The 21,572-nt window shown below is 44.8% G+C and overlaps 1 protein-coding gene across 2 annotated transcripts in view; it reads right to left on the reverse strand.

Moving 5' to 3' along the window:
- NCKAP1L (NCK associated protein 1 like) overlaps nucleotides 1-21,572 on the reverse strand; it is a 53,273-nt gene that overhangs the window by 13,563 nt on the left and 18,138 nt on the right. For both annotated transcript variants that reach the window (XM_072797610.1, XM_072797611.1), the window contains 19 exons: nucleotides 17,476-17,532; nucleotides 16,661-16,803; nucleotides 15,402-15,492; nucleotides 15,173-15,310; nucleotides 14,310-14,358; nucleotides 14,058-14,214; nucleotides 11,966-12,022; nucleotides 11,376-11,472; nucleotides 10,653-10,762; nucleotides 10,350-10,482; nucleotides 9,718-9,799; nucleotides 9,468-9,526; nucleotides 9,107-9,252; nucleotides 7,828-7,960; nucleotides 7,425-7,544; nucleotides 4,915-5,057; nucleotides 4,487-4,618; nucleotides 2,978-3,196; nucleotides 1,482-1,612 (listed from right to left, as the gene is read on the reverse strand). In XM_072797610.1, the coding sequence (XP_072653711.1) occupies nucleotides 1,482-1,612; nucleotides 2,978-3,196; nucleotides 4,487-4,618; nucleotides 4,915-5,057; nucleotides 7,425-7,544; nucleotides 7,828-7,960; nucleotides 9,107-9,252; nucleotides 9,468-9,526; nucleotides 9,718-9,799; nucleotides 10,350-10,482; nucleotides 10,653-10,762; nucleotides 11,376-11,472; nucleotides 11,966-12,022; nucleotides 14,058-14,214; nucleotides 14,310-14,358; nucleotides 15,173-15,310; nucleotides 15,402-15,492; nucleotides 16,661-16,803; nucleotides 17,476-17,532 (2,197 nt within the window). The remainder of the gene's footprint in view (nucleotides 1-1,481; nucleotides 1,613-2,977; nucleotides 3,197-4,486; nucleotides 4,619-4,914; nucleotides 5,058-7,424; nucleotides 7,545-7,827; nucleotides 7,961-9,106; nucleotides 9,253-9,467; nucleotides 9,527-9,717; nucleotides 9,800-10,349; nucleotides 10,483-10,652; nucleotides 10,763-11,375; nucleotides 11,473-11,965; nucleotides 12,023-14,057; nucleotides 14,215-14,309; nucleotides 14,359-15,172; nucleotides 15,311-15,401; nucleotides 15,493-16,660; nucleotides 16,804-17,475; nucleotides 17,533-21,572) is intronic.

Below are 21,572 nucleotides of genomic sequence, written 5' to 3' on the forward strand. Positions count from 1 at the left end.
GCGAATTAATAAATAAAATCTTAAAAATAAATAAATAAAAAGGATCTGTATGGCTGCTGGCCCTCTTTAAAACAAAAAGAAGGACTCCCCAACCCATTCGCTCTGTGACCCTTACCCGCAGGCCTTGAGACACGGAAGCCCGTGTACACACTGGGAAGCCGCATGCATATGGTCAAGCACCCAGGTTCCAGAATTTAACTACCTTGAGCTGAAATCCCGGTCCCACCATTTATGGCCTGTGTGACCTCAGGCAAGCTCCTTCACCTCTCTGTGTCTCGGCGTCCTCATCTGTAAACCGGGGGTAATGGGAGCGCCTATCTCAAAGCCAATGTGAAGATTAAAGGAATTAATGCGTGTGAACGTTCAGAACTCAGCCCACAGTGAATGTCAGCTATTATTTTATTGTCACTGGTGCACATTAGCAATTCAAGCTCTGGCTAAGTACGGCCCTAAAATGTATGCCTTAAAAAATAAATAAATAAATAAATAAATAAATAAATAAATAAATAAATAAATAAATAAATAAATTGTATGCCTTAAAGAAATAAAATAAAATAAAATAATAAAATAATAATAAAATAATAAAATAAAATAAAATAATAAAATAAAATAACGATAAAATAAAATATAAAATAAAATAATAAAATAAATTAAAATAAAATAAAATAATAAAATAAAATAAAATAAAAAAATAAAATAAAATATCCCTAAGAATGAAGATGCCACATGGGGAGGTGATCACAGGGCGTCATACTATATGTTGGTAAATTGAATTTAAATAAAAATTTTTTAAAGACCAAAAAAAAGAAAAAGGAAAGAAGAGACCCTGATACTAGAGCAGTACTTAGTAATTCCAAATATCAGAATGCTCTCTTTACATGTATCCTTTGTCCTATTTTTATTTTTTTTAAAGATTTTATTTATTTAAAGAGAGAGAGAGGCAGAGACACAAGCAGAGGGAGAAGCAGGCTCCATGCGGGGAGCCTGACATGGGACTCGATCCCGGGACCCGGGGTCACAGCCCGGGCTGCAGGCGGCACTAAACCGCTGAGCCACCGGGCCTGCCCACATGTATCCTTTATCCTTCATTGTATGCCTCACTCTTTATTCTGTGTGGAAATAGAAAATAAGTCTTTACCACCCTTCTAAAAACAAACCATAAATAAATAAATAAATAAATAAATAAATGAATGAATGAATGAATGAATAAATAAATAATAAAATAAAGTAAATAAAAACAAACCCTTTCCGGGCCTGAGTGCCCCGGCCTCGCCCCGCCTCCCTGTGCCCCTGCCACCCGGCCGGTCCTCAGCTTGGTGTCCCCTCCGAGCTCGCGGCGTCCCTAGCTCGGACTGCCACGGGGCTGCCAGAGGGCGCAGGCACGAGCCCCGGCAGTGGGGAGAGCGGAGGCGCGTCGGCGGCCGAGAGCCCGCGGCAGGGACGAGGCGCAGCTCCCTGGCAGGGCCCGGCGCGGGGCTCACCAGAGACGTCGGAGAACTCCTCGGCGCTGAAGTTCTGCTCCCCCTCTCTGGGCAGGCTGACGAAGGCCTGCATGGCTGGGGCCAGGGTGATGGTCCCGCTGCTGGCCTGTCTAAGCAGACCCTCCAGGTACCTGCAGGAGGGCCCAGGCTCAGGGCACACGCTCTGCCAAGGCCGCGGGGGCAGGGAGGACTCGGGGACGGGAAGCACCCCTTTAACCCCCGGGCTACCGGCCCCGGCCCCAGCCTCGGCCTCCCACGAGTCCCGCCACCCACGGGCCAAAGCCAGCCACCGACGCAAGGCCGGTTTCCTCTTTTAATTTGAACTTGTTGTCAACATTCTGAAACTGGAAGATTTCACATTAAAAGGAAGGCGTCGGGGGGCAGTGACCGGGGAGGAGGTAGCGGAGGCCACTGCGGAGGCCCAGCGCCAGGCCTCCAGGCCCGACCTCCGACCTCCTGACCGCCCCGCGGGCCTCAGGAACTGGCCCAGGCCCGAGCCCACGGGCCCTTCGGCCGCTGCTGCCACCGCGGAGCTGACACTGGGATCAGGACGCCACCCAGTGGCTCGGGGAGGCAGGAGTCCAGCCTCTCCCGCCTTCCGGCCTCCAAGGCTGCCCACTCCCGCCTCCTCGGGCTCCGGAGAGCAGGCCCGGCCCATGGAGCCACCCTGCTGGCCCCGAGCTGCCAGTCACAGGTGAGCCGCCCTGCAGATCCTGCGTCGCAGGGGTCACACGCACCGTCCTCAGGAGAGGAGCCGGGCAAAATGAGAGATCGGAGAACTCCAGAAAGAGGAAGAGAGAGCATTGAAACTAAACACGGAGAATCCAGGAAAAGGCGACTAAGTACCAGCGACCCAGGGACAAAGGTCAGGGCCGCCCGGGTGGCTCAGGCCGCTAAGCATCCGACTCTGGCTCCAGCTCAGGTCCTGGTCTCAGGGTCACGGGGGCAAGGCCTGCACTGGGCTCCCACTCAGCAGGGCGTCCCTGGGACCCTCCCCTTCTCCTCCCTCCGCCCCTCCCCACTCACAGGCAAGCACTCCAGCTCTCTCTCTCTAAAATAAATAAATCTTTAAAAAGAAAAAAAAAAAAGAGGGCAGCCCAGGTGGCTCAGCGGTTTAGCACCGCCTTCAGCCCAGGGCGTGACCCTAGAGACCGGGATCGAGTCCCACGTCGGGTTCCCTGCATGGAGCCTGCTTCTCCCTCTGCCTGGGTCTCTGCCTCTCTCTCTGTGTCTCTCATGAATAAATAAATAAAATCTTTTTAAAAAATAAATAAATAAAATAAAATAAATAAAAGAGGAATGGAGTTACACAGAAGATCCTCCATGGACAAAAAGGGGATCTGGGTTGGCCCCCACTTACTGCGCCAGTTGTCGAGCAGAAACAAGCCCGTCTGGGGGTCTGTGACCCTGGGAGCTGAAACGCCTGGACCCGAGTTCTGACCATATAAAGGAAAAAGTGCTAACAAAGGCGGTGGAAGAGGACGAGCAACACTGACCAGTTTGTGTAGAGCGTGGTGATTGTCTGTTCCCCGCACGAATCCAGTGGCTGTGTCTGCTGGAGGAGGGCATTGCGGATGACTCTAGAAACATCGGCACCCACAAACTGGGCCAGCGACTGTATGAAGCTGATATACGCCTTGACTCCTGCCAACAGCTCAGAAGGCCTTGCAATCTCCTGGGTTGCGGCGTTGTAGCCAGCCAGCCACACAATGGCTCTGGGTGATAAAAAAATCACAATCACAATCATAATATTAGACGCAGTAACAGCATATCTGCACTGTGTTCCCGGCGCTGTGCTAGGATTGAAGTACATGCAATGTCTCCTTTAAGTCTCATAGCAACCCAAGGAGGTAGGTGCGTCCCCCGTTCCTGCGCAGGTGTCCCCCCCACTCCCCGTCTCACTCAGAATAAAAATCAAAGTGCTCACAATGACACAGAAACACCTGCACAGTCTGCCACTCCCCCAACCTCTAACCCCACAGCCGCCCCATCTGCCCCTGGCTCATTCTGCTCCAGCCTCACCGGCCTCCCCTGTGTCCCCTGAGCATTCCAGGCAGGCTCCCACCTCGGAAACCTTCGCACTGGCTAGTTCCTCTACCTAGAATGCTCTTTCCCAGATAGTCGCAGACTTGGCTTCCTCGCTTCCTTCATTATTCAAATGTCTGCTTCCTCAAGCAGGCCTTCCCTGGCAACTCGAGTGAATACATTACATATTGTAAAAACAAAACATAGCAGACTAGGGGATTGTTCGAAACAATTCTTCCCTTCGTTCCCCTAGTTGCTGACTACAGCATCCAATTCCAATATCAGGAATGTTCCTCCTCCTTCTGGGAGCAATGGAAAGAGAGGCACAGTGGAAGGAAGGGAATCTATTTTACCAAAGCCTACACACGCCAGGAACGTTGTCCTCGTTATTTACCACGTTTAATTCTATTCCGATTCTCAACCACCGTGTTGTCACCGTGAGGTACCTATCATCATCCTCATTCACGGGATCAGAAACTGAGGCTCAGACAAGTCGATCCCTGCTCCAGGGTCTTAGCCCAGGGCCAGGCTGTCAACTCAGGTCTGCTGACTGCAAAAGCCCTGCTCACTCTGTTGAGCCGGTGGTGATCAATTCTGGTTGCCCCCCGCCTAAACCCCGTGTAGAAGCTTGGGACCCTTTTTCTAATTGGATTTTTTTTAATTTTTTTATTTATTTATGATAGTCACAGAGAGAGAGAGAGAGAGAGGCATAGACACAGGCAGAGGGAGAAGCAGACTCCATGCACCGGGAGCCCGACGTGGGATTCGATCCCAGGTCTCCAGGATCGCGCCCTGGGCCAAAGGCAGGCGCCAAACCACTGCACCACCCAGGGATCCCCTAATTGGATTTTAATAAATACACTTGAGGCCTACGCCAGATGGACCGCATCAGAATGACCACCAAGAAGAACCTAACAGGACCCGGCTTTCAGAGCCAACATACGAGGCCAACGTCGAAGACAAGGAAAGGGTGATGATACCTGTTGAGCCTGGCCTCCAGATGGCTGCTGAGATACTCAGAAGGGAAGATGGTGTGTTCAAACACCGAGAAGCTGTGCACGTGATTCATTGTCAGCGCCAATTCTGTCAAGTGTAAGTGAAGCTTGTCCATGCTGGGACGCGGAGAAAGTAAAATGAGCCTTGATTACAGTTCTGGCTCTGCCTGCTAGTACCTGGGAGGGATTCCTCAGGCCCACGGCCCCCAGACCTTTCCTCTTCTAGGACTACTAGACCAGCACACTGTGCCGCCCTCAAAGGCAAAGGAGAAAATTCACCTGTACGTGCTTTTCCGTAGCTGTCATTCCCCACCACCACCTCCACGTCCTCCTGCTGTGCACCACCTTCCCTCCTCCCTGCTCTCCCTTCTTTGAGGACTGCCCACCTGGCCCCCAAGGGCCCCGGTCCTCACTTGGTGACAATGCTGCGGTTCTTCCGGTGACTCTCAGCTCCTGGCTTGTCCCTCTCGGGCTCTCCTTTCCTGGGAGTCTGCTTCTGCTTCATTTTCTTATTCTTGGCCTTGCTGATGGTAGTGGCACAGTGTTTAGGTAGAAGCTTTAGGAACAAACACAAGCGAGTAGAGAAATGGGAGTCATTCCTAAAACTGACAAGAAGCCCATCCAACAGGCCCTCCAGTATTGTCCATTCTTTAATTTTCCTACCTTTCTCTCTCGTTCCTTCCAGCATCTCTTTCCCTAATGGGGGCCCATCTGAATTACACTCAGTTCTTTCAGGTTTCACTAAATACCCCTCATGGTTAGGGCTCAAAGTCTCCAAATGGCAGGGTCTTTTGTGGATCAGATCATCAAGTCCCTACCTACATCCTGAGAGTCTTCCCTGATGGAAACATTCAAGTAGAGGTTGGGATCTAAGAGCTCCACTCAACTGCACTTTCTAGGGTCTTCCAACCTGGGAAGACAGTTGGTTTTTGCTTCCATGGAACACCCGTCTACATTCTCACCTATTGTGTCCCATAGAGTCGGTGACCCATACAGCCCTCCAAAGACTCAAAGCTCACCATATGGCCAGCACTCTCTCTCTCTCTCTCTCTACTTCTTTTCTTTTTCATAAGATAGCATATTTCTTGCTAGTTAGGTTCAACACCAATTCTCCCTCCCTTCTCTTCACCAAGATACTGGGTCAGCTGCACAGAAAATGTAAATAGAATATCATGTATCCAGCTGCCTCCTTCAAGGTAATCATCTTAGAATTCTCTCCATTTCATCCCGTGCTGCTGAGCATGTACAGAGCTACGTCTGGAAACTCCCCATGTGGAATCACTCTCAGAACAGCCTAAGAGCTGTGAGAAAACGGGTTTTGTTACTTCACAATCACACTAAAAGACGTGATACTATGATATGTCAACCCTGAAATTATGCCAAGATGTCTGTGGTGGATTCTAAAATTAGTTCCAAAAGACGTAGCTCCATTAATAATGTCAACGTCACCAAATATTTATTGGAAATGATAACTTTGGAGGGGGTAATACTCACTTGGTTGCAAAAGTTCGGGTGTGTGTGAAAACAATTACTCACGGCATATTTTAGTCATCCCTGATACAGCACTGAGCAAGTCTCTTTAACTGCGTCTCTTGCACGTAGTAGGTATTCAAATTGAGTGATGAGTATGCTCATAATCATACTTGCTTATCTATCTTCTTTGCATCCATTACTTAAGTTTCTTTCTAACGTGTATTTTTATCCCGTTTTTCCCTTAAATCGGGACATTCCCCAAGGGCAGGGATTGTGTAACTTCCTTCTGGGGCCCATCCCAAAACCCAGCCCCGAGCTTAGTGCCCAGTAAGTACCAAATAATAGAACAGTTGACATCTTTGAGAATCGGGTATTGAATATTTAACATGCTCAACTTCATTTCATCTCTATGCTACCTCCATGAAGAAACTATTTTCATCCACACATTACCTATGAGAAGATGGAAAGGTTACATAAGTAATAAAATTAACTGTCCATATGTACACACAACACACACACACACACACACAACCTGGCTCATCCTTCTACCAAAGTTGCTACAAAGCCTGACTCAAACCCAGGAAGGGTGGGTAGTCTAGGAAACCTAAAAGACTCCAGGGCAACAGCAGAAATAGCTCCTCATTTTCAAATTTTCTGAGATTTAGATTGAGCTGATCATGACCAGGGGCCGTGAGTCAGTCGAAGGAAGGGAGAGAGGGGAAAATACGCAGACGACGGACAGGAAAGCAGCCCTGAGGATAAACACAGAGGAGTGACGGGCACTGAGGAGGGCACTAGATGGGATGAGCACTGGGTATGGTACCATAGGTTGGCGAATTGAATTTAAATTTCAAAAATGGGGTGTCATTCTGTATGTTGACAAATTGAACACCAATAAAAAATAAATTTATGAAACCAGCCAAAAATAAATAAATAAATAAATAAATAAATAAATAAAATAAAATAAAATAAAATAAAATAAAATAAAATAAAATAAATTACAGAGGGGGTGCCTGGAAATGTTCACATAGCCACAGATTAGTGTGCAGATGGGCAGAAAGGTGAGACAAGACGGGTAACACAGGGGGCCACTGTCCTAAGTATGTGTACACAGGGCAGAGAAAGGAGGAGAAATAAATTAGAAAGTTAACCCATCTCTCAGAACTCTTCCAATGAGAGCATTGTTTTTGCTGGTGTTCAGCTGTTCAAATAAGAGTATTTTTAGACACCTCTATCTAGTCCCGAGGGAGTAAAGACTGATGGAACTACACCAAGAAAAAACAAAATAAAACCTACCATAAACTCAAGTACACAAAGCCCTAGCCCTACTTGAGAGAAAGGGTTAGAGAACTTGGCTTTTGAGAGGAAGACAAGGTCAACAGAGGGGAACGGAAACAGAGACCGAAGGCTTTTTGGTGTTTTTTGGTTGTTTTTTTTTTTTTGAGCCTACCTGCTCGCTCAGATTTCGTTGTTCAGCACAGATCTCCAGGACACAGTTGCTGGTCTGCTTGGCCAACTCTTCCAGGAAGGAGTTGCAGTGATGAAGGCTGTGGTTTTTCAGGTGGGGGTACTTTGGGAAGGGGAGCAAGGAAGAAACGGTCATCACCAAGAAAGCCACTTCTTCCTCATTTTCTGCTCTGATCCCCTGGCCTGAGCTACCACTCCTTCTACAGAAGAAGAAACTGAGGCCCAGAGAGAGGACACATTCGGTATCAAGCCATGACATCCAGGGACACACGTCATATATCTATGAACCCTTCTTATGACCAAAACCAGCGCTTAGAATTGTGTTTGGGGGAACAAGGACGAGATGTGATTAGACAGATGGCAGGGTTAGAGTTCAGGGTACCCACCTCCTCTGGGCACATCTCATGAGTGCAGTGGACAAAATGAGCACAAATCAGGGGGAAAGCAATGGCATAACGCAACATGGTAGGCTCCTCCAGGGTCATGGTAAACATCTTCTCAAAGGTACGGAGATGGAAGCTGCGGAAAAGGGGAAAGAAAAAAAAAAAAGAAAAGGGGGAAGGAGACTCAGAACCAGGGTTTAGGAGCTGGTACCTTTGAGGTGGAAAGGATATTCATTCTTTCAACAAATATTTGTTGCTCTTCACCCCGCCCTTCTTCATTTCCCTACTCCTTTTTTTTTTTTTAAGTAAGCTCTATGCCCAACATGGGGCTTAAACTTGTGAACCCCAGATCAAGAGTCATCTGCTCTGCTGACTTAGCCAGCCAAGTGCCCCATATTTCTCTACTCTTAAAGTAGATAGGAAGCCAAGAAACTTAACCCTTTTGGACTTTTATATTGGACCCCACAGCAGTTTAGTGCTAATCTTCTTCCCCTCTCTTGTACAAAGTTTGCTATTCTTTCCTCAGAATCTCTGCATGATTTGGGCCATTCTTCCGAATTTAGAAGTCCTTCAGTAATATTAATTCATCTCTCTCCTAAAATTCAACCACTCAGGATCCAGAAAACCTTCTCAGGTTAATCCCATGATACTAATCTTTCCTTAATCCTGTATCTGCTCAACACCGTGCACCCTTTATATGCTTTCTTATGCTTGAAATTAACATGTCGATGTCCTTTTCACATATGAATCTTGTATGTCCCCACCTGTACCGAATGCAGAGAGCAGAGCCAACATGTTGTGTCGTTTGTTTGATCTACCAAAGGATAGAGTTATGTACGACAGTGGTCACTTGATAAATGCTGAATGATAATGATACCTGAGGAAGACAAACTAAGCTTCATTCTCCAAAGGCCCTATTCTCCAGCTCTCTCAATTACTCTCAGCTCTTTCCACGAAAACTCCACATTTTCTGTGTCTCTTTTAATTCACAAGGTCCCAAGAATACAAAGAAGCTGAAGAAAGTTCCAAAGATAATAATGTGGCAAAAGATACACTGATGAATTATCCCAGATAATTATCCTAAAGAAAGTCAAAACGAAAGGAAATCAACTTCAGAGTCCTATCACTTGGTAGAACGTGGAATGAGTGAGTCGGAGCATCTGCCTCTACGGAGGTCTCAAAGAAAACAAGATTTTCCCATCCGCAGAAGGAACTGCCATTCTCCACAGAGACCTGGGAAGAGATTGGGTCAAATGATAAAGAGCTCTGAATAAGGACATACCAAAAAGTAGACAAGTCAGAAGTTTCCACCAGTACTTTCTCTACGGAGTCCAGCATTCGGGAGTGAAAGACAATGAGGTTCATCACCTTGGCTAAGTCAGGGTTCTCGTGCAGGTGCAGGGGAGCCTTAGCCACACTGGTATATGCCTATGGTTGGAGTTAGGAAAAGGGTGGAGAAGAGCAAGATAAATGAAAAGGACTGCGAGCCTTGGAGCTACAGTTTGGCCAGGGTTTGTCCTGCCAAGTAGCAGCTTTCAATGCTGGATCACTCCATACAGGAGAGATCAGGAAATAAAAAGAGAAGGGACTGCCGGGGATGAAGAACCTTCAGAATGGGAGACCGTTAACAGGAACAGCCCTACCTGTAGACGGAACCAGTCCAGCCTCAGTCCAGAGAATTCAAATTTCTCTCCACTATCAACTGCAAGAAAAGCAGAAGTTTAAAAGAAAATAATAAAACAGCACCCTACATCCAGCTTCACAGAATGGCAGGTCCTTTTCAAAGTCACCTTCCCCCATTCCCGGGCTCAAGATCGGTATTTCCAGAACAAAAGATGTTCACCCTTAGATAGACCCTTAAAAGACCTTTCCTCCTCCATTCCCTCCAATTACCTTGTTTGAGATTCAGAGAGGAGAGAGTACTGACGAATGAGGACATTATAATGGACTCCTCCTCAGGACACACAGACAGGTTCTAGAAAAAAGTTGGGAGTCGCCATCAAGCGGGTAGAGATGAGGACCACAAGGCTCACTCAACGCGTGAAGGTACAAAGAACTGCCAAGTGCCACAAACAGAGAGAAAGAGCTAAGCGAGCGATGCAGGGAACTCCCTGGCTTCCCTGCCCTGTTAACACCCAATTTCTCTTTATTTTTCTCTTCTATTTCTATGTAGCTTCATGTAGGAGGAATTTTTTAAAAAGACTGTGGAGATTGTCTTTCTTTTTCCCTTTTAGCAAATGTAGAGAGGAAAATTGTGCTTTTTTTTTAAGATTTTATTTATTTATTCATGAGAGACACAGAGAGAGAGAGAGAGAGAGGCAGAGACATAGGCAGAGGGAGAAGCAGGCTCCATGCAGGGAGCCCGACGTGGGACTCGATCCCGGGACCCCAGGATCACGTCCTGGGCTGAAGGCAGGCATCAAGCCGCTGAGCCACCCAGGGATCCCAAAATCATGCTTTTTGACACACAATCTACAGAGTATGAGACTCAGCCAGAGTGGCCCCCAAGGGTCCATTGAACTTACTTGAATGATGTCGCTCAGCACAAGAGCATCAAATCTAGCCAGGTACTGAAGGTGGTACTGCTGTATCACTTTGATGTGTCTTCGGACCAGAGCCCTAATTTCCTCCAACAAGAAAAGCAGTTCTGCAATGCTCCTGCAAAGAGAGGATGAGAACAGGGAGATTATGAGGCTAGAAATACCAACTGAGACAAAAGCAGTGATAACGGAGCTGACGGGGAAACCTCCTGAGGTCATTTGATGTCTCCCTGTCCCTTTCCCCCCATCCATCTAAGGTCAAGATTCTTAACCATGTCGAGTACTAACGAGTCAGCATAGTCCTCAGGAGTCTTTGTCTTGGTGACGTTTTCTGTGTGGCGAACCAGCCAGGTGACCTCATCACGAATGAAGGACAGGGCCATGAAAACATAAAGGGCCTAAGGAGAAGACAGGGACTATGAGAATTTTCAACTTGAAAACCAGATTTCAAAGCACAGAGAACTATCGTGATAATATGCACAGAGATGCAATTGTGTAGCCACACCAGCAATAGTGTCCGATAATAAACACAGAGAACCACAAAAAAAAAACATGTGAAACAGAATCAGACATGTACACATGTTGACATTAGCTCACAGCCAATACCTTTTCATGCCTGTTAAATCTTAGAAATATTTACTAGGCATTTATGTGGTTCAAAAGGAAAAAAGCAAGCTCTCCCTTCAATTAGTTCACGCTCAAATAGAGGGTAAGACGAGGACACAAATGGCTATGATATACTACCCCCTGATAGTGCCCAAAAAAGATAATCCAACGAGTTTTGTGGTACTCCAAGGAGACTCAAGGGAAGGTACAAAGAACTGCCAAGTGCCACAAACAGAGAGAAAGAGCTAAGCGAGCGATGCAGGGAACTCCCTGCATCCGCTTATCCATACACAATGAGATCACGAAAGAGTCAGAAATGCAAAAACTCATGAATGCCAAGTCACTCCCCTGACATAGTCTTTTATCCCTGGTCACCAGCCCCCAGCCCACACATCTTTCTCTTGCCTTGGGACCCAGTAGTCCTGGCTCATCAGTTAGCACAGTCTCCAGCTCCTTCACTGCCATCCGCAGAAACTGGCGCCGTTGACAGTGAAACTGGCCACTGAGGAAAGAAAGGGAAAACTAGAGAGTAATGCCTCTCCCATCCTTAAAAATCCTCCTAAGGCATTTAGGAAGGGGCATCAGGGAGGACGAAGGTTCATTGCTGCAATTAGACTTGGTAAGAAAACCTAAGAATCTGTGGGGCAACAGCAAGTTCTTGGGTTGAAAAGCAAGAAAGCGGGATCCCTGGGTGGCGCAGCGGTTTGGCGCCTGCCTTTGGCCCAGGGCGCGATCCTGGAGACCCGGGATCGAATCCCATGTCGGGCTCCCGGTGCATGGAGCCTGCTTCTCCCTCTGCCTATGTCTCTGCCTCTCTCTTTCTCTCTCTCTGTGACCATCATAAATAAATAAAAATAAAAATAAATATGGTTTAAAAAAAAAAAAAAAGGAAAAGCAAGAAAGCTCTACAGACACTAGGGTGGCTTGGGTGAGAACAAAGGTCAGGAGAGATTCCTATTTCATCCCGTCTTGGGGAACCCATTCCCCACCTTTACCTGTTCGCAATTACATGTTCCTTGCTTTCCTTTATGTCTGCCACTCTCTTGCCATACCTGGAGATTGACACAAGCACAGCAGGGTTGGCCACACCACCCATTAGAGGCTCTGTCCCACTTTCCCAGTCCTGAGAGATTCCACACTACAGCCTATGTATGGGAAGCACGGGCAGCAGCCGTCACTACCAGGGTCTTTACGAACCCAACTTCTCACCCTGGCCCATTAAGAAGAGACTCACAGAGCTTAGAGATTATCTGGTTCTCCTCGGGATTGTGCAGATGAAGGAAGTGCTATCTAAGGAAGAAAAACGACTAGCCCCAGGTTACGTAGGGCCTTAACGGCAAAACTGGGACTGGACTTGTGTTCCTGCCTTGACACTGTCAGGCCAAAGCACTCTTCCAGGTTTGAGGGAAATAAAAGGGGCAGTGCATAAATGACACAGGCCTTGCTCTTAAGTCCCAGTAGTTATTCTAGCTCTACCTTGGATCCTACCTATCTCCTCTTAGAATTTTCCTTTATCAGTTATCTCTTTGTCACTTTAATCTCTCCCTCTCCATTGGTTTATTCTCTTTTCCCAACACATGAATTCAAAGCCTCCCGGATCTTAAAAGAGCCTCACTTGACCCTGACAATCTACTGAGCTTTCCCATTCTCCTATAACCACCAAACTCCTCCAAAGAGACACCTATTCTTTTTACTTCCCCACCTTTCACTGACCCCTGAGTCCCTCAAGGCCTTTGACCCTAAAAACTGCTCTAAGGTCAGTGTGCATGGCCGAATCATCAAATGGCCTTTTCATTGTTCTCTGTTTGGCTGGAATAGTTGACTGTCCTGACCATACCTCTTTTCTTCTATTAGGGACCCGTGCTCAAAACTCCCACATTACCTTAGGCTTCGCGTGCTCCCCGTGTTGCTTATATCTGTCTCCTCCTGCCCAGGATCACTATTGCCACTGCATTAGTTAAACTTCATAACCTGTCTTCTCCCTTTTCCAGACCACCCCTTACTGAACTTGGCACAGAATCAAAGAAATCTAGAGTTGGAAAGTATCTTAATTAAATCAGGATTCATCTCCATGGCATTCCTGGGGGATAATTATTTCAACCTCTGCATGGTGCGATGGAGAGCAACAGGATTGAGAGCCAAGAAATCTGGAATTATTTCCTAATTCCATATTAACTGAGTGACATTGAGATTGAGCCCCATTTTCTCGTATATCAAAAGAATATACTGATACCTAAGTAACATGAAGTTACTTGAGGAGGATCAAATTAGATCATTTCTGCCAAAGAACTCACTACACTACACATCTTACATGCTAGTTGTTGTTCGTAGTGTTGGGGACCTGAACGCTCTTCAAACAATGCCTTCCACTCCTTAACAGCAATAATCATCAGGTTTTGCTCAGCGGCTGGGCGGCTGCCTTCGGCTCAGGTTGTGACCCCGGGGCCCGGGATCGAGTCCCACATTAGGCTCCTGCAAAGAGCCTGCTTCTCCCTCTGCCTGTGTCCCTGCCTCTCTGTGTGTGTCTCTTATGAATAAATAAATAAAATATTTTTAATTGCTTATATAAAGTTGAAAATACAAGCACACCTTTACATGCTTATGTATACACACAAGCATTGGAGGACACACACCAAATTATTCTGGGAGATGAGACTGTAGTCAGCTTCCACTTTGTACATTTTTGGATTTTAGCTTACAACTATAAAAAAGTAATAAAAGTATCTGACCCCGTCCTCAACTCAACACCTCCCTCTCTTTGTAGTTGTCTCTCTATTCTTCCCGTCACAAACTTCTTAAAAGAGGGATTTATTAAATTCGTTATCTCCCACTTGCTTCCAAACCCACCACAACCCAGCTCTCAGCCTCACCACTCAACTGAAGCTGCCCACAGGAAGGACACTAAGACCATCTTTATAGCCGAACCCAAGGAACGTTTGTCAGTCCTCATTCTCCTTGACCTGTCAATGTCATCTAACATAAATAACCGATACTTCCTCCTGAAAATGTTTTCTTCCCTTAATTTCTGTCTTACCTCAAAACCCCTTAAAAATCTCAAAATAAGATCAGTTGGCTCTCGTGTCTCACCCTTTCCAACTGCTAAACAAGTCCTCGGTGACCTTGTGTACTTGTAGCACATCCTCTCGGATGAGGGTGATGTACAGGGAGCCCTGCAGACACAGCTTCCACAGCTTCTGGCACTGGCTGTTGGAGTTGAGGCACCCGTTACAAAGGAGAAACCCAACTGCAGGTGGGTAAAACAGTGCAGAAGAAGACTTAGAATTTTCTATCCACGTGACATGCTGCTATATCTATTTCCCCTAATCCCATAAAACTTACTGATAATCCAGCGCTCCATCACTTCCACAGACAGGTACTCACAGGCCATCTGGGAGAAGAGAGGCAGAGATGGTCAAGCAGTCTAGACAAGGGAAGTCAAGCTAGAATTCAAGTACTCAAACCAACTTTTATTTTATTGGACTGGATCAGGGCACTTTGATCAGCCAGGAGCTGGGGAACCTGCCAATAATGGAGATGAGGCAATTGGAAGTGGGGCGAGGAAAAATGAATTTTCCTTCCAGCCCAAGGAAAAGGAGCTTGGGCTGGAAGTCAGGACAAATAAAAGGCTTAACGTAACTTCTCTTCAATAGTTCGGAAAATCAATACTCAAAACATCCTCACGATTTCTCCCTCCTTTTTTTTTTTTTTTTTTTAACGATTTCTTCCTCCTTTGGATTCTTTTACCACTTAAAGTAGAAATCACTCATTTGGCATTTTTCATTCATCTGGTACCATCCCTTGTATTTTTATGCCTATATGGCATGTATTCCCTAAGAGACTCTAAGTTCTTTAAGCATGGATATTGAGCCCATAGTCATAGAACAAAAATATGTGTTGATTAATCGACAAGTATGTTTAAGTTCCTGCTAGGCTGAATAGTGTCTAATGACTCACTTTCATCTATCCATTCACTCCATGATCATTTATTAATTTCTTTCTATAGGAAGGCACACACTAATCCTGGTCCAAACAAAAGCTCCAACCCAAATATGATTTTTTACCTACAAGAGGTGATCAACTTAGAGGCACATCCTGGAAGCTAAAAGCACTCTTAGAGATGGTATTTCCTGAGAGAAGCACCCTCTACAGAGATGGCCTTGGCCAAGAGAACGCCATCACTGACAAGAGGAGAGGGAACATACTGTGTCTGAATTAGCAGGGTTAATCATAGCCGGAGGGGTACTGATGAGACTCAGAAGCTGGGCACTGCGCCATTGCTCAGCGCCCTGGTTCCTCCGGACGAAAAGGAAATGCAAAGAGAGGAGGGCTTCGCTCACAGCCTGTGGGGGAGAAGCAAATGAATCCTCAGTGTCAATGATGAGGACAATATACTTCCACCAGAGGAATTCTCCACTCTCCCAGGGAACTTGCCTTTGTGTGAGGCCCAAATTCTTCTGTCAGCTTCTTCAGAGGGTGGTCATATTCTAAGACCATCTGTCCCAGACGCGCAAAACTGGGGTCACTAGGAGAAAGTGCAGGAAGGAAGAGTTACAGATCTCCCATAACCATGATGTAAACCCTCAGGTTTGCGTGTAGGATAAAGATGTGTGCATGGCCTGGCATTCGCCTCCACCTCCAAAGAGAAGCATACTGAACTGTGAACTACATGTATAGATACCCCACTCCAGGCCCAAGTACATTAAACCATTAGATAGAACAATATTATTTGGGGCAGGTCCATGAACGTTTCTTCCTTGTGAGCACCCAAAATAGTGTTGAACACATAATAGGTGCTCTATAAATTCATGTTGATTAGTCGTAATTCAAGTAATATGGCTAGACCCAAATTTGTATACAAGCCAAAAAGATACATATACATTCAAAGCTAATGGGTAAGGCATATGCCAAGGTGTTCACGTAGACACATGGGAATATACATCATACATAAAGCAATGTTTCCTAGCTTACTCCGATCCCCCTGGCCTTCATTTTTTCAGCCCTTAAATACTTTTATTTCCACTAATGGAGGGATACAGAATTTCAGATAATCCAAAATCCATTTATATTTGGCTTCAAATGAATTTTCATACATTACTTGCCTCTAACGGCTTTACCTTGCTAATATTATTCCTACCAGTACTAAACCAAACAAACAAACGAAGCTTTCTTTTCCTTTTGCGATAACCTGAAAAGCATAGTGGAAGCCAGCCCAAGGATTAAAAACTGATCAGAGGGGATCCCTGGGTGGCGCAGTGGTTTGGCGCCTGCCTTTGGCCCAGGGCGCGATCCTGGAGACCCGGGATCGAATCCCACATCGGGCTCCTAGTGCATGGAGCCTGCTTCTCCCTCTGCCTATGTCTCTGCCTCTCTCTCTCACTGTGTGCTATCATAAATAAATAAAATAAATTAAAAAATAAAAATAAAAAAATAATAATAAATAAAAACTGATCAGAGACAACGCCAACTGGATAATCCACCAGCAGACATTCAAGAGTTAACTGTATGTAAAAGTGCAGTGTTCTTGTTTGTATGCCACTGTAAGTATTTTGAGTTTTTTTATTTTGCCTGGGTTATCATGTAGACGATCAGCTCTCAAATGGGAAAACACGACTTCTATTTCCTTTGTGTCCACCTTGGACCTCATACCACCACGTATGAGATTCTTCATCTCCTATATCCCCTTAACTCACCTGTGCCCATGCAGCATCTCATGGGCACAGTTGTACATGCCAATGAGTACTCGTCGGTCCTCGATCCGTGACAGAAGTAAAATAACTGAGGTGTAAGTCACAATCAAGTCCAGGTAACTCTGAGTGAAGTCAAAGTTGAGATTCTACAAGGAAAATATGAAAACATGAACAGCAAGGCCAATTAAGCCCTATTTCACCAACCATTCCAGATAGAGCCAGATAGACTCCGAAACGGTCTCTTTAGAAGGAGGAACTGGCAGGATGGAAAAGTTAGAAGGAGAAAATTGGAACAACATCAGGGGTTAAAAGTGAGCTCAAGGTATAAAAAGCCCAGGAAATATGGTAGCACTTTTATTAAGATTTTATTTATTTATTCATGAAAGACACAGAGGAGAGAGAGAGGCAGAGACACAGGCAGAGGGAGAAGCAGGCTCCATGCATGGAGCCCGATTTGGGACTCGATCCCAGGACTCCAGGATCACGCCCTGGGCCAAAGGAGGCGCTAAACCGCTGAGCCACCCAGGGATTTCCCATATGGTAGCATTTAGAGGTTAGAAGTGGAATAAGAACATCTTTGTGTGATTTTTTATACCAGATCATACTGCTAATCGACACATAAATACACTTTAACTTCAGTGCTTGATACAAAAGAATTACAATCCTAGAATAAATAATACAGTATATTACATTATATCATATAATATTATATTCCTGAAGGAATAGCCATTCCTCCAGTCCCTTCCCAAACCCACACTGTCCCAACCAAGACCTCTGCTATGGCTCCGAGGATAGAAGAGAATCACAAAGAATCTTACAATATCAAAATGGCACTGGCAGGCGTCAATGGTGTTGAGAAGTTCATATACATGATCCTGGGGGAAGAATTGAAAATGAGAATGAATAAAGAATAAAGAGAAAATGACATGTACTCCCAGAATTTTAGGGGAAGAGCTCTCTCCCTTTCAGGTCCTAGAAAGCCGCCAAATAACAGAAGGGAAGCAGTGCTGAATAGAGGGAGTTCCTTCTCAGAAAGCCAGCAGGGGACCCCAATCAAGCTGACCCCACCAAATCTCATGTTTCCACAGGCACAAGTCACTACTATACTATGCAGGCTCTCTCTGATTTATCATCCCGGTGTCCCCTTCCTCTACAAAAAAGGCTACAAAACAAAGATCGTCTGATAGGCTCTTTTTATTTCATTTTTATTTAAATTCAATTAATTAACATATAGTGTACTATTAGTTTCAGAGGTAGAGTTCAGTGATTCGTCAGTTGTATAGAACACCCCAAGCTCATTACACCACATGCCCTCTTTACCCCACCCCTTCACCCCCTCCTCTCCAACAACCCTCAGTTTGTTTCTCTGGTTAAGAGTCTTATGGTTTGTCTCCCTCTCTGATTTCATCTTGTTTTATTTTCCCTTCCCTTCCTCTATGCTCTTCTGTTCCGTTTCTTAAATTCCACATGTGAGTGAAATTATATGATAATTGTCTTTTTATTTAGTTCCATCCACATTGTTGCAAATACCAAGATTTTTTGATGGGCTGAGTAATATGCCATTGTGTGCGTGTGCGTGGTTGTACACCACATCTTCATTATCCATTCATCTGTCGATGGACATCCAGGGTCTTTCCATAATTTGGCTATGGTGGACATTGCTGCTATAAACATTAGGGTGCAGGTGCTCCTTCAAATCACTACACTTGTATCTTTGGGATAAATACCAAGTAGTGCAATTGCTGGGTCATAGGGCAGCTCTATTTTTAACTTTTTGAGGAACCTCCACACTGTTCTCCAGAGTGGCTGTACCAGCCTGCGTTCCCACCAGCAGTGTAAGAGGGGTTCCCCTTTCTCTGCATCCTCTCATAGGTTCTTTCTAAGATGCCAGAAATCAGACCCATTTTTATTGATGAATCCCAAATTTTGTTCTTGGATTCCATCTCCTATTCTCAAAAATTAATTTTTTAAAAGATTTTATTTATTTATTCATGAGAGACACAGAGAGAGGCAGAGACACAAGCAGAGGGAGAAGCAGACTCTATGCAGGGATCCCAATGTGGGACTGAATCCCGGGACCCCGGGGTTCCACCCTGGGCCAAAGGCAGGTGCTAAACCACTGAGCCACCCAGGGATCCCCTCAAAAATTGATTATTAACAAATGGCAATACTACTCAACTTTCTATGTTTCTATTTACTGACCACCTACTATATACTAACTACTTACTAGATAATTTGTATAGATTTCATTTAACCCTCATTCCAGGGATAGGGAGCCTTTTTCTTTTCATACATAATTTTACCTAAACAAATATGCAGTTTTGTGGACACCTCCCTCTCTCTGACATTAGCATCCACCCTCCATCCTATACCAACCCCCCCAAGTAAACCAGTTTAACAACCCAGTATGGCCTTTCTTAATTTTCCTCCTATTTATCTAATCCTATTCAGATAGAGAGAGGGGGAAAAAAAACAGAGCTAGAGAGACAGGTTTTTTTAATCAACATTTGTGTTACAAAATTGAGATAATACTGTGCTCTTCTTGCCATTTTGCTTTTCTCAGTCAACCTTACCTGCTGAAAGCTCTCAAAGTCAACTGGTAGGACACTAATGCACTTCTTTTTATTTATTTATTTTTTTGCACTTCTTTTTAATGGCCACATTATATCCCATAGTATGGCCAATTCATTCAGCCTTTTTCTCACTGATGGACATCTGCTTTGTTCCCAATTCCTGGTCTATCCTCTGTTCCCTATTTGTCCCATTATTGGTACTTTCATTTCTACAAAGGTAGAGCTGCTAGATAGGAGTACGTACATTTTTATTTTAAAAATATGTTGCCAGAGACTTGAGCAGTTACTTTACAATAACAGATATACAAATGGCCAATAGGCAAATGAAAAGATGTTTAACAAGAGTAGTCATCAGGGAAATGCAAATTTTAAAAAATTTATTTATTAATGAGAGACACAGAGAGAGAGAGAGAGAGAGGCAGAGACACAGGCAGAAGGAGAAGAGAAGCAGGCTCCATGCAGGGAGCCGGACACGGGACTTGATCCCCAGTCTCCAGGATCACGCCCTGGGCTGAAGGCAGGCACTAAACCACTGAGCCACCCGGGCTACCCGGGAAATGCAAATTAAAACAACAATAAGATACCACCATACACCCATGAGAATGGCTAAAATTTAAGTCTGATATTAGTAAGTGCTGATGAGCATGTGCAACAACCAGAACACTAGTATATTGGTGATAGGAGGAGAAAATGGACCATGACTTTGGAAAAAAGTTTGGCAGTTTCTTATAAAATTAAACATATACATACCATTTGATTTAGCGATTCAACTTCTAAATTATTTACCCAAGTGAAATGAAAAATATGTTCCCACAATTATTTGTACTCAAATATTTATAGCATCTTGTGCATAATGGCCAAAAATATGCATAATGGACACAACCAATGTCTATCAACAGGTAAATGGATAAATTATATCCATACAATGGAATGGTACTCAACAAAAATAGGAAATGAATCACAGTTACATGAAACAGCATAGATAAATATCAAAAACATTATACTGAGTGAAAGAAGCCAGACATAAAGGAATGCATACTGTAAAAATTTTAACTATATGAACCTCTAGAAAAAATAAGAAAAATTTAATCTGGAAAGTACATTAGTGGTTGCCTGGGACCAGAGGTTGGGGAGATAGGAACGACTAGGGAAAAAAAGGTTCAGGGAACATTTGGGATGATAAAAATTTTCTATACTTTCATTGTGGCGGTTGTTACACAGGTGCATACATCTGTTAAACTTTTTAAAATGGGGGGGAAATGTTTCCACATTAACTTCCCCAAAAGGCCTTATTTAAATTAACACAAGGGAAAACCAAGGATAAGAGCAATTAAGATGCTTGCCCATGATCACAGACTAGTAAGCGATAGTATCAGAATTAGAACATGGAGACCCAGTGGTTTAGCGCCCCCAGGGCGTGATCCTGGAGACCCGGATCCCTGCATGGAGCCTGCTTCTCCCTGTGTCTGTGCCCCTCTCTCTGTGTCTCTCATGAATAAATAAATAAAATCTTAAAAAAAAAAAAAAAAAAGAGAAAAAGAACATGGAGACCATGATTTTTCCCTCTATACTACATGACTTCTAAACCTCTATCTAGCTCTGTGTTGCCTCATTTGCTAGGAGGGCCTTTCTAGAACTCCTTCCTGCAACCCAATTCCCACAGGTCATAGCTGAGGTTTGCTTTAAGCCACTCACCCAATGTCACTACACAAGTCTTATCCTCTTAAAGGTAAGAATCAGAGGGGAATGGAATCAACATTTGTTGGACTCTAATCTTACTATATGCTAAAGACTGAGCTAGCTTGTTTTCCAAGTATTATCTCATTTAATTCTCACAAATACCTCACATAGTAAATCTTATTTCCCCATTTTATAGATAAAGAAACTGGGATTCAAAGAGATTCTTGTCTAAAGTCATTTATCTGGTAAGTGGTAAAGCTGAGATTTAAAACCAAATGTGTCTGATTCAGAGTCTACCTACTTTACAGTGTACAACACCTCAGGGTCTCTATTATCCCTCTTGCCCTAAATGAACCATAGGATACACCCTGAGCTCAGAACTTTACCAACGCAGCAACCAGCAGTCTCCTAAAATCCCCTTTGGACCCCAACTCTCACTAGTGAGAGGCTTCTTTATATGCATCCAGCATTCTTTCAACCACCTCCACTAGCGCCTACCTTCTTCCTAAACCCTACTCTCAATTCCAAGATTAATAATTTCTGACCTGACCCTCCTTTAGATTTCACACTTTTCCATGGCCCCACTTCTCTTTTCATTGTGTACGGAATGGCTTGGGTTAGCCCCCTCTGGCAGACACAGGGCACCCAAACCAGGGCTCCAC

Source organism: Canis lupus, chromosome 25 (genome assembly GCF_048164855.1).
Source record: "Canis lupus baileyi chromosome 25, mCanLup2.hap1, whole genome shotgun sequence".
NCBI classification, from domain to species: domain Eukaryota; kingdom Metazoa; phylum Chordata; class Mammalia; order Carnivora; family Canidae; genus Canis; species Canis lupus.